General features: G+C 35.6%; 1 protein-coding gene across 1 annotated transcript; it reads left to right on the top strand.

Annotated features, from left to right (window-relative positions):
* Positions 1 to 1,910: 1,910 nt before the first annotated feature.
* LOC136972649 (histone-lysine N-methyltransferase SETMAR-like) lies at positions 1,911 to 3,448 on the top strand. Its single transcript, XM_067267250.1, has 3 exons — positions 1,911 to 1,937; positions 2,094 to 2,803; positions 3,289 to 3,448. The coding sequence occupies exons 1-3, from the start codon at positions 1,911 to 1,913 to the stop codon at positions 3,446 to 3,448; spliced, it is 897 nt and encodes a 298-aa protein (XP_067123351.1).
* The last annotated feature ends 10,752 nt before the right edge of the window (positions 3,449 to 14,200 follow it).

Raw genomic sequence — 14,200 nt, 5'->3', positions numbered from 1 at the left:
ATACCAGGGGTTCTCAACTGGGATCCACATGAACCCTACAGGTCCATTTAACATTACTGGGGTCCACGGAAAACAAATACCAAATTGGAGGTTCACAGTGATATTTTAGTGGTCTATAGCAGGGGTGGCCAACAAGTCGATCGCGATCGACCGGTCGATCGCGAAGCTAATTTCGGTCGATCGCTCGCGATGTCTTGACTTAATGTGTTACACTTGTAACTGAACGCAACGTGTGAACGTAACCCGCAAAAACAATATGCATGCAGTTGTCTGGACTCGTAGAAAACATAGCTATTTAGCTTGAATATTTGGTACTGTCATACGGTAACTTCTTTTCTTTAGTATTAACAATATCATTATTATTATTAATCAATATTATTTATCCACGGTGACAACGTTGAGTTTCAATTTTTCTTCTGTTTAAAATGTAAGTACCTTTTATTTATGTTTTAAATTAAATTGTGGCGTTTCTTACCTATCTATTTACTTGATAAGTGAGCGTTTTCGGCAACAGACCTCTATATTTTTGGATTTTTGGAAATACGTCAACCGAGAAAAATATCCCAGTATCACCAAATGTAGCGATTATATTAATTTTATTCTTGTTCTGGATCTTCATACCTGTGTGAATTGGCATTTTCATACTTAAAGTTAACGAAGACTAAACAACATTCTGTCCTGACTGATTCCTATACTGAAGACTCATTATTATCATCTTTGTCAGGATATACACCTAATTATGATTTTTTGGTTAGAGACATGTGAACTCAGTCCTCCCATTAATGTTAAGGTAATAAAATAAATTCTAAATCTGTCTTTATCTGTAGCTAATTTGAATTAATAAATATTGTTAATAATTACTCATGTTGTTTTAATTCCCTTGGACGTGAGTTTTTTGGCCCATTAAACAATTATGTTGCTTTTTACGTAGGTAGATATACAGGGTGTTCCAGTACGAGGTGGACTCCGGTGAATTATTGACAGATTAGCAAAAAATAAGTCTAAAAATCTTATATCATTCTTCCATGATAAATTATCCCTGGCCCAAAAAAATCTCGAAAGTGAAATCTTGTAATCAAATTATCAGCCATACTGTGCATTTTTATAACAACTTTTTCATATTTACGAACAAATAGTACCACAACTTATACATTGCAATTGATAAAAAAATTAAATTATATTTTAAGTTACTAAAAATCTATCTTGAAAAAGTATCCAAAAATCGATTTTTTTAGGTTCTGCCTGTACGGAATGAACTCGCAGCTGCAAATATCAAAAGTTGGGTCTAGAAATTTATTTTCTTTATGAGCCTATATCTCGAAAACTTAGTAAGTGATTTAAAAACTAAAAAATAGTTTTGAACATATATTTTGCTTATCTGCCCATAGCTCGCGGGAGTGCACCTCGTACTGAAACACATTGTATAAACATAGTATGTATTTCACACCTCCCCGCCCCACTTAAACTATGCCTATGACAACAAGTCGATCGCGACACATTTTTCAGATAAAAAGTAGATCTTATGTACACAAAAGTTGGCCACCCCTGGTCTATAGGGTAATTCTACTTCAGAACAATTGTTTTACTGAGAATTAATTTCTACAGTATGCCTATATATATACGAGGGCTATTTTTTAAATAAGGTCCGTTTGTGAATGAGAGTGAGAATAATGCGCAATCACGGCAGTACGAAATGCGCTTCTGCTCCGAGCAAGCTTGGCACGCGTTTTGACGCCATTTGCAGCCATATCGTCTGTCTGTATGCTGAGCTGTAGAAGTTTAAAATGTTTAAGAAAATTGAGTCTCCCGCCGACTGTGAGATACGATCTGTTATTCGATTCTTGAGTGCAAGAAACTTGGCAGCAGCGGAAATAAACCGTCAGATTTGTGAAGTTTACGGTGATGATGCTATGAGTAACAGTAAAGTTCGAAAATGGGTAAGAATGTTCAAGGATGGGCGAGTTAATGTGCATGATGAGCCACGCCCTGGCCGACCTTCTCTGATTTCTTAAGATTTGGTTCGTGATGTGGATAACAAAATTCGAGAGAACTGACGATTCACGATTTCAACGTTATCAATTGAGTTTCCACAGATTTCAAGATCAGTTTTGTATACCATTGTTTCGGAGAAACTGAATTATCAAAAATTGTGTTCTCGGTGGGTTCCAAGACTGCTTTCTGACGATCACAAAACAAAAAGCTTGGGCAGTGCTTTATCGTTTTTGACTCGATACGATCAGGAAGGAGATGAATTGTTGGACCACATCGTTACAGGAGATGAGACTTACGTGTCTCACATGACTCCTGAGTCCAAGCAACAGTCAATGGAATGGCGACACACATCTTCGCCAACCAAAGTAAAAGCCAAACAAACAATTTCAGTACGAAAGATCATGGCAACCGTCTTTTGGGACAGGAAAGGAATTTTGTTAGTAGATTTTATGCCAAGAGGCACAACAATCAATTCTGATACATATTGTGTGACTTTGAGAAAACTCCGGCGTGCTATACAAAACAAGCGGCGTGGCCTACTGTCTTCCGGTGTAATGTTGCTCCATGACAATGCAAGGCCACATTCTGCACAAACACAAGGTCTAATCAGTTCTTTTGGATGGGAACAACTAGATCATCCTCCTTACAGTCCAGACCTTGCACCCAGTGATTTTCACTTGTTTAGATACTTAAAGGAGTTTCTTGGTGGTCAACAGTTCAACGACGATGAAGAAGTGAAAACTGCAGTCATGGATTGGGCTTCACAGGCGGCAGATTTCTTTAAAGTCGGAATTCAAAAAATTGTTGAGCGGTATGACAAATGTTTAAACAAAAATGGAAATTATGTAGAAAAGTAGATAAAAGTATGTAGAATATGGAAAAAAATATATTTTAATGATATTTACAGTATTTTTCTTCTTATTAAAAAACGGACCTTATTTAAAAAATAGCCTTCGTATATTGTCAATTTTTTTATTACTCATTTCTTGCATAAGGGTTAAAATATAAATTATTTAAAATATTGAATACGTATATGTGACCGGAGGGTCGGGTCTCTTTGACCCCTCGTCAAGATGTGACACCACCGAGTCGGTCGAGACTCGGAAATCGCGACGCAGAGGGTTTTTCGTCGCACGAGCGGTCGCGCGTGAGCGGGTTCGTTCGCGATAGAGGTGGAGGTAGGAGAACCGAGGAAGTGAGTCACTCAAGACACCGGCTAAGTAACAAGGCTAATTTTAATAAGGGAGTATAACAAAAGTACAATAAGACGCATCGCTAATACGGATGTATTTCTAGATACGCGGAGAGAGAGAGTTTACAAACGCTTCGCGAGTTGATAAATACCTTAGAGAGTCTTGGAGCCGGCGTCAGGTATCCTTCCGATGATACGATCCACGGAGAATCACGATTTGAAGGAACAGTTCACAAGATAATCCGCACTATGGTCTTGATATAAATCCACAAGGGTCTTGGTTCGGAAGATGGCGGGAAGAGTTCGGATTATTGTCCCGATAACTAAACGACGACTGACGGATTCGTCATCGTTCGTTCGTTTTATTTTTTCACTCGGGTTTTTTCCATGAGGGTCGGGTGTCCAATACGTAAATTTCTTCTAAAAGTTCCTGGTGGCATACGTACCGAGGATGGGTCATCCTCAACGAGGAAGCAAGTTCGTGGGAAATAATTTTTAATGGGTTTCCAACTGATCTTGTGATAAAAATGGTGGAGAAAAAAAATTCGGAGTTTTGATGGAACACCTTTGTCCTTTCGCCCGTCACATATATGATATATATATATCTCATCGATAAAGGTCAAAGAGAGATTATAAAGCCGGGTCTGTTAGGAGAATCTTATACCATCAGCGTCATGTCACTTGACAGTGACATTTCTGAACGTTTTGTGTCAGTTTGTTCCAGATCTTGAAAATTAGGGAGGGCGGCTATAAACTTTATAGCCTCCAGTATACAGGGTGGGCCAGCGAAAACGAAACGGCAGAGTGTTCGTGTTCGTCCAAGCAAAGCGCTCGGACAGGCCGATTTTACTCTCGAGGGGACATCTTTTGCAATAAAGTTTTTGCGATTCTGAATTCAACAGACAACAAAAAATTTTAAAAACTCATTTATTTTGTATTAACTTAACAAACATTTATTTCGAAAAAAATGTTTGTTTAGTTAATATTCAGAATCGCAAAAACTTTATTGCAAAAGATGTCCCCTCGAGAGTAAAATCGACCTGTCCGAGCGCTTTGCTTGGACGAACACGAACAGTCTGCCGTTTCGTTTTCGCTGGCCCACCCTGTATAAGTAATCAGTTTATTTTAACCCTAACCTTCAGTTCTGTGCAAAACTCCATCTTGACAAGGTAAGAGGTATTAAAAGTGCTAGTTCATAAATACAGTAGTTACTTTTTCTGAAATTCAGCGCTTCAGTATTAAAATATTTTTCAAATTTGAAACAATGTAACGAAAAAATATAAGGTTTTTTTTCCGTGCAATGTCTATGGGGGTCCACAAAAAAATTAAGAGAAAACGGGGTCCATGGGTAAAAAAAAGGTTGAGAACCCCTGGTCTATACCAGGGGTTCTCAACCTCAGGGTGCAAACAAATTAAAATTAATCAAAGATTAGTGATATTATATATTAAGGATATATAGACAATATTTCGGCTAATGACGGTATACGTTTATTTGTATTAACCTTAAGTTTTTGGGTTTTGCGCAAGTTGTTATATACTGATATTTGTTAGTTAAGTAAGAAGTTATTGTTTAGTTTAACTTATTTTACACTTTAATAATTCTTAGAGTGTGACTGGATGTGCAGCTTTCAATGCAAAAATCGCAGCGAGAAAGGATTTTTGATGAAAGTTTTTCCGGAAGATCCCGCACGTCGTAAACTTTGAGAAACAAAAGTGAAAAGAAAAAACTGGAAAGCAACCGACAGTAGCTATTTATGTACGTGAAGTATTAGCAATTATCTATATATGTAAAATTTTTTATTTTATATCCGGATGATATTTTCATTCATAAAACAGTCCAAATTTCTTAAAATTTAAATAAAAAAGTCATTATAGCCTACATAAATTAATATGAGTATTGATATAGTTTAATATTTGTGATATGTGATATACAATATCTGATATGAAAGTCCTTAATTATACAAATCTACTTTATTTTAATAAAAAGTATCGTAAATTATAGTAGTTTTTTAATTTACAGTATAAAATATATAAATTAGAATATTTGATATTGAAATGATTGGTGAATAATAAATATATTTTAATTATACAGTATTTATCATAAGCCACTTATAATTAAATTATTATTTAAGTTTAATAAGTAACAATAATAACATAAGTACTGACGTTATAAGATAATTTTCACTTATATAAGTAGTCTCATATTAGTATCTCTAATGTATATAAGTTATTACTAAGAAAAAGATTGATATGATAATATATAATTTATACAGGTGTATATATATATATATGTTACAGTCAAAACCCGTTTTTAGTTAGAACGCGTTTTAACTAGTTGAGACTAGTTTATACTGGATGTCTTTGTTAAAACCCGTTTTGTCTAGTTGAAACTAGTTTTAACTCAAATTCATTTTTGACTAGCAGTAAATTCTAGTTTTAACTAGACGAAACGGGTTTTAACAAAGACATCCAGTATAAACTAGTTTCAACTAGTTAAAACGCATCCTAACTAAAAACTGGTTTTCACTGCAACATATAGAGTGATTCGGGGTAAGATGGTAAGCGGGGGAAGATGCCTACTTTTTGATATTTTCAAACGGTGACGTCAGATATTGTCATGTCCTTAATTATACAAATCTACTTTATTTTAATAAAAAGTATCGTAAATTATAGTAGTTTTTTAATTTACAGTATAAAATATATAAATTAGAATATTTGATATTGAAATGATTGGTGAATAATAAATAGTATGATGAATCGTTGGGCCAATATTGAGTGCAGAAAGCTGTAGTTGGCTACCGTTACCTCATTTTCTACATCTGAGAAGAATAAAAGCAAGATAAGAACGAAGTTTTTGTTGTGAAATGTTTCTAGAATCATTTTAAAACTAAAAGTTAAAATAGAATTTATTAAAAATTGCGAAATTAATGTGTGATGTAGTTAAGGTTCTAAAGTTTCCATTGTGAGCTACCGCCGATCCCGATCGGACATGCTAGAACACGTGACTCCACTATGCATCTTACCCTGACAAATGAGAAAGATGCCACATTTTTCTTGGGGTAACATGCCTATTTTTGTTAATTGAATTCCAATATGCCTATTTTTAATAATTTTTCGTTTTCTCGTTTTATTGCAGGATATGCATAGAAATTATATAAGAACTTTTCAAAAAGGTTTTTGGACTGAAAAAAGCTTTCAGCTAGCTATAGAGCACGTTAGAACGGGCGGAAACTTAACATACTTACTATGAAGTACTTTGTACTACATATGCAATAAATTAAATTTGGTTAAGATATTCAAAAATTAATTTTATGCAATTATATTTGTTATCTTACCCTAATGGCATTTGGCATCTTACCGGATACTTAGGGTGAGATGCCTAAAATGCCAGACAGTAAAGAAGTCGTCATGCAAACACAATATACAATTATTTTTCATATACTCCAAAGTTTTATTTGAAAAACATGCTCAAGAATATGATATTTTCGTTAGAGGCCTCCAAAACCCAAATTATCGCTATAATTTCCTTCATAAGCAAAATGTTAGGCATCTTCCCCGAATCACTGCACATAACTTTATTTACAGTAGAGAGTCGAAAATCGGAATCAATTGGGGACTGGGGTTATTCCGATTAGTCATTTGTTCCGATTACCCATTATGTACAAAAAATACATTAACCTGTCTGATGTTCAAATTTTTCTCCGTTGCGTGTCGCTTCGTGTTGAATTTTTCTCTGTCGCGTGTCGCTTCGTGTTGAATTTTCGTCGATTTTAAGCCTAACGAAAATTTTTATAATTATAATCGAGGCTATCGTATCGTTAAAAATTATTTCTGCATTTTGTACAAACAAAATAAATATATTGAAGAATATAAAAACATGAAAATTATACTTTAGAAGTAAATTTAGTATCAAAAACGTTCGATTCAGCATGACACAGTCCGACTGAAAATCGTGCCGATTACCGGCGATTCCGATTACCAGTGTTCCGATTAACGACTCTCTACTGTATTTCCCCCAAACTTATTTATGTAGCTAAAATTAGTTTTAACTAATGTTAAAAGTTAAAACTAGTTTTATCCAAAACTAGTTCTAGTTTTAACTAGACAAAACGGGTTTTAACAAAGACGTCCAGTATAAACTAGTTTCAACTAGTTAAAACGCGTTCTAACTAAAAACGGGTTTGTAACATATATATATATAATATATATAATATATACTATATATATAATAATAATATATAGATATATATATATAATATATATATATATATATATATATATATATGTTACAGTCAAAACATACAACAAAAGTTATACATATATATATATATGTATAAAATATCAATATATAATTTAGGCCGTATATTATTACAGGTTTATATTATATAATATCATATCAATCTATTTATTAGTAATAACTTATATAGCCTACATTACCAATATGAAATATGTTGGTTATCTTGTACGTAAGTAGAAGATAACCAACATATAAGTAAAAAATGTTGGTTATCTTCTACTTACGTACAAAATAACCAACATATAAGTAAAAAATATGTTATGGTTTGCAATTGCATAAGTATTTTATAAGTTTCATGCAATTAAATAAGTAATAGCATAAATTGTTTAAATCAAAATGTGTTATCTTAATATCTGAAATGATACACTTAATCTGATTTCAGGTACATTTTCCAGATGATCGATTGGTAAAACTACAGTCATGGGACTAGAAAATTGAAAGGACGAGCAAATTATTGAAAACATTAAAATAGAAGAATAGGATGCAATGAATTTTAATCAGTCTCTTTCTAATACAGAAAATAACTTATATTATCGAACATAAGAGAGAACGAGAAAATATATAATAAATGTTTTGAAAGTGTATGCTCCAAAGATGCAATTAATATAGCTTAGTGATGCAACGAATATTTGGTTAATATTCGGTATTCGGCCTATTTTTCGCTATTCGGCCAAATACCGAATACCTAAAAACAGGAGTAAGAAATAACAAAAACACAGTAAATTAATCATTTTGGTATTTATATATTTATTTATAACTTATAACCTGCACAAAATAAACAAAATAATATTAGTCACATGTATTCACAATTTATAATTACAGTACAAAAATCAGCACACGTACTGTACAGTACATACCTATTCGTTCGAGAATCGTCGCACATCTGAGGGTCTGACCCTGCCTATCCTTGTTTTTAAGCGCTCGTCTTTGCTTTTTTCTTTCTCTTTCCTCTATCGCTCTAGTCCAGTATGCCTATACATACATCATAATGTGCGCGCACAATACTTTCGATTCGTCACTTTTCCGTCGTAGATTTCCCATTTTACAATTACGTGACTCATATCCTGATGATAACGGAGAAAAGAGACAGATAGGACATCAGTATAAGTCAGTTATAATTTCACAGATTCGAGACAGCTTGGTAGCCCGAACGGCCCCAGGCTTTCGCCCGTGCACGCTAAGTGACTTTCATTACAAGCATTTAACTTTCCGAAGTCTATGAGAACAATTATTTGGCATTGACGGCTGCGAATTTCGCGCCAATAAGCTGCCTCGACTTGTTCGTTTATGTTATCAACTCAATTTCATATTTATTTTCACATTTTCAGCTCGCGGTCCTTCTCTGTTCTTTTGCCGTTATTTACACGTGTAGGTCATTTCATTGTTATCCACATTTGATATCATCACTTATCACATACTGCCATGACGCTCGTATGTCCGCTACAACTGTCAAGAATTAACGCGATTGGCGAAGCGTAGTGACAGCGGGCCGATAGAGAGCAGGGTCCTTGTCATAATGCGGTTTACGAGCCAATTTTCGTACGTGCATTAATCAAGCCGAATAGTTCAGCCGAATATTCGGCTATTCGGCCACGCCTCTGGCCGAATATACTATTCGTTGCAACACTAATATAGATACAAATTTTAAAAAATTAGTGTCTGAGTAGTTACAAAAATGTTCCCCAGTTTATGCTACTAAAAGCACATATCTATTGTTTTTACATATAGAAACAACTTTTTTTACAAGAATTCAGATTCTTGGAGAATGTTCTTTTGAAGAAAAAACAAAACTGTAAGGATTTCTTAATTGAAATTATAAATTCTGATTTTTAAATTCAGAAAATCCATTTTAAAGAATGTCACAAAGAAAAACAAGTAAAACGGATAAACCGTATTTAAGACAAGACTATGTCTCGGAGACTCACTACTGAGCGGGATCATTTTGACGCTCAAGGCAGGTCTCATTCTCATTCTCCAATCTTCTCTGGTATCGCTGGTTTTAAGCGCGATTGTTCAAACTTCACCGGCTTCGGTCGTGACCACGAGGTCGTCCACGATACATTTCCGGTAAAATTAACCTATACAGTTTCGTTATTTCTCTCCGTTGCGTGTCGCCCCGGGTTGAATTTTTGTCTATACCTAATGAAAATTTCCCGTTTTTTGAAAGAAATAATCTTGGCCACTGTATCGTCCGAAATTATTCTTTTTTTTAATTGGCACAAACAAAATATATATCTATATATATAATCGAGACGAGTTGATAATAATAATAATAATAATAATAATAATAATAATAATAATAATAATAATAATAACTCTCCCATGGTCACCCACCTGGTCGTGGTGGGAGAGCCCAGTAATTTTACTGATCCATAGGGCAATGCAGGCTGGAGCATAAGCTCCTGGTAGGGACACCCATGCCAGTAAGGTCTATGGGGAGAAATGAAGCTAAGAGTGACCACACCCACATTCTGTGGAGATATTTATTATGGTAATAACTAGATCAAAGTGTGATACCGGCTCGGACGTCGCCCGGGTTAACAAGGTCCGCGTTCGTGGGTTAGGCAGAGGCTCACGTTCGAAAAATAGGCCACAGTCTCCCTTGGTTACCGGTGGCGAAAGCAGCACCGGCCCAAGCATGGCTACTGCAATGCCCTCAACAGATGTGAGGAACAAACCCAGCCTTGGTGTTTCTGTGGCAATGCATCCACAGACCACAAAGACTGGAAAACCACGCCAACGGATGAAATGGACAGTAGAAATGAATAAGTTTATCATCCGTAGTTACTACACCATCACAAAACTCGAAACAAACATGACAGCATACAGACAACAACTACAACATAGATTCACACAACAATATCTTCACCTCACTGTTACCGAACAAAGGGTTGTTGATCAAAAAAGAACAATTATACACAACAACCTTATCTCACAAACAACACTTGAACTTATCAAACAACAGGTTGCTGATCAAATACATCAACAGACAGAAACATCTAACATTAATGAAGATCATGTAACCTGTCAGGATAATCCAGCAACAAGCATTGATAATAACACACATACAACAATTACCACTAATGATACTACAGACACTTCCTCATCCATCACTGATAACATAGACTTGGATTTAGTTAATACGCTCTCACTTATATTTCAGGAAACACTCACTAAATATACAGGTACAGATCCCACACAACGACCACGAATACCAAAAATCAACACGTCAAAGGAAGTAGGAAAAACACTAAATTATGTAAACACTCACTTACTACCACACTACATTCATTCAATTTCTACACTCGCAGACATTCATACATTAGTTTATGCTGGGGCAGTCACAGTAGTGACACACCATGGACTGAAAGTACAATCACAGACAAATACACAGAAAACACAATTCTATCACAAGCCTGCCTGGCAGAGAAGAATAGAAACACAAATAAATGACATTAGACAGCAATTAGGCAGGCTAACACAATACACTAAAAACAACATAACACCCAAATTAAGGAAACAGCTCAAAAACATTTTCAAGAAAATAAAAACACGCACAAAACATGAACATCACAACACACACATTACAGAATACATTGATACACTAAAACAAAAACTTGCTGCCAAAGCACGTAGACTCAAACGATACAAAACATGTACACTACGAAAACAACAAAATAAATTATTTACAAACAATGAAAAACTCTTTTACAGACAAATTAATAACAAAGCAAACACTGATACACAGCACAGTGGCACACCAACAGAAGAAGAACTCACAACATATTGGTCTTCTCTTTGGTCCAGTGCTGTCATGCACAATGCTGATGCAGGCTGGATCGAGGAGGAGAACAGAAACTTGCACAACATACCAACTATGCCCTGTGTTGAAATAAACATACATGATTTCCAATACACTGTTAACAGAACACACAACTGGAAGACACCTGGTGTAGACAACATTCACAATTTCTGGTACAAAAAGTTTACATCACTGCACCAGGAACTAGCTAAACATCTAACACACATCATCATCAATCCACAAGACATGCCAAATTTTCTTACTCAGGGCATCACCTACATGAAACCTAAAAACAACAATACCACAGACCCCACACAATACAGACCAATTACATGTCTTCCAACACTGTACAAATTATTGACATCCTGTATTGCAAACAAAATATACAAACATGTTGAAGAACACGACATTCTAACGGAACAACAAAAAGGTTGTCGTAGAAATCACAGGGGATGCAAAGAACAGTTACTCATAGATTCAGTCATTCTACGGCAAGCACACAAACAACACAGAAACATACACATGGCATATATAGACTACAGAAAAGCATTCGACAGTGTTCCACACAGTTGGCTGCTACATATTCTACACATGTACAAAATACATCCATCACTCATTGCATTCTTTCAAAACACTATGCAGCACTGGAGAACAACACTACATCTCAGGGTTCAGTAACACTTCCATACAAACAAACCAAATTTTTATTAGGCGAGGAATTTTTCAAGGAGATTCCTTGAGTCCTCTCTGGTTCTGCTTAGCCCTGAACCCATTATCCAACATGTTAAACAACACGCAATATGGTTACAATATCAGACATGAAAAAACAACACAGTTTACACTGTCACATCTCATGTACATGGATGACATAAAACTTTATGCATCCACACAAAAACAACTTCATCAACTCCTACAAATCACACATTCATACACCAAGGACATACAAATGGAATTTGGCCTAGATAAATGCTAAACACTTCACATAGAAAAAGGAATCCTGAAGAAAGAAGATTTTGCGCTTGGAAATGGAGACATTATTGAATCTATGGAAGAGGGCAAGTTCTACAAGTATTTAGGATTCCAACAGGCCAAACTAACAGAACATACACAAATAAAGCAAAGATTAATTAAAAAATACCAAAGTAGGTTAAATGCTATTCTCAGAACACAGTTAAATGCAAAACACACAGTTAAAGCAATAAACACATATGTCATCCCAGTACTTCACATATTCTTTTGGAGTTATACATTGGACTCACACAGATCTCGAGCAACTCCAAAGGAAAACAAGAACAACACTTACTAAGCATAAACAACATCATCCTAAATCTGCCACAGAAAGATTAACCCTTCCACGTAAAGATGGCGGACGTGGCCTGATTGACATAGTTAACCTTCACTACAAACAAATACAGTCACTGCGAGAGTTTTTCTACAAAAAACAAGAAACATCACAATTACATAAAGCAGTAACTCTAGCAGACTCAAATAACACACCATTAAACTTACACTCACATCATATGGACACAACGCAACATATAAAAAGCACAGACACCATTAAGCAATCGTGGGCTCGAAAGGCATCTGGCAGGCATCTTATGATCTGGCCCAGGATTTTGTTGACAAAACTGCGTCAAACAGCTGGTTAGCTCGGGGATGCCTCTTTGGGGAGACGGAAGGATTCATGATCGCCATACAGGATCAGGTCATAAATACTAAAAACTACAGAAAACACATACTCAAAGATGCAACACTCACAAATGACACATGCAGAAAATGTCACGTCATGCCAGAAACTATACAACACATCACCTCTGGTTGCAAGCTCTTGGCACAGACAGATTATTTACACAGACATAATCAAGTAGCAAATATAATACACCAAGAGCTTGCAAAGAAACACAAATTAGTAGACATCCACGAACCATACTACAAATACATTCCGCAGACAGTATTGGAAAACAACACGCACAAAATGTACTACGACAGAGCCATAATCACAGATAAAACAATTTACCACAACAGACCAGATATCACACTCATTGACAAACACAATAAAATCACATACATTATAGACATATCCATTCCAAACACTCACAATATACAAAACGCATGCACTGAAAAAATTAGCAAGTACACAGAACTCGCCCAGGAAATAAGACGTCTGTGGAGGATGGATCTTCCACAGACGCCTTATTTCCTGGGCGAGAATAACAGGTCCTTATTGTACCTGTTATTCTTCTCCTCAACAGGTGTCATACCACACACACTACACAAAAGCCTGGGCACATTACAATTGAATAGAAACACATACATCACACTACAGAAGGCCACTATATTGAGCACATGTCATATTGTGAGAAAATTCCTGAATACAGACACACACTGATACATCTCTTTAATTTCTGTTTTGGTTACTATGCCTTGACTTTGGTCCGGCATAGTACACAGCCACCGGTGTTAACCGAGTATATCTTCCTTAACCCAACATAATAATAATAATAATCAGTGCAGAGCCCAAACGGTTAGGAGGTGAAAGTTGAAATTTGGTACACAGTTAGGGTACGTCACGAGGACGCACACTGAGAAGGGATTTTTCGAAATTTCTCCCCACGGGGGAGAGGGACGGGATTAACTTCCATTGTTGATGGAAGTGTTAAGAGAAAGCGACGTACAAGACGCAGATGCAGTTTTTTCGTTTTTTGCGGGAAATCGAACATATTTTTAGACCCATCTAAAAATTCTCTAATTAGTCTGGAAATAGGGAGGACCCAATTCTTGCATTCTGTGAAAACGGGTAAGGTTGACTATAACGTAATAATCTTAATATTCGCTAAAACGGTTAGGAGTTGAAAGTTGAAATTTGGTGCACAGTTAGGGTACCAGATTTAAGTACCAAGTGTTAAGTAACAATGGA

Source organism: Centruroides vittatus, unplaced genomic scaffold, assembly GCF_030686945.1.
Source record: "Centruroides vittatus isolate TY-2023 unplaced genomic scaffold, ASM3068694v2 contig_299, whole genome shotgun sequence".
NCBI classification, from domain to species: domain Eukaryota; kingdom Metazoa; phylum Arthropoda; class Arachnida; order Scorpiones; family Buthidae; genus Centruroides; species Centruroides vittatus.
This window is presented reverse-complemented; position numbering and strand designations above follow the sequence as displayed.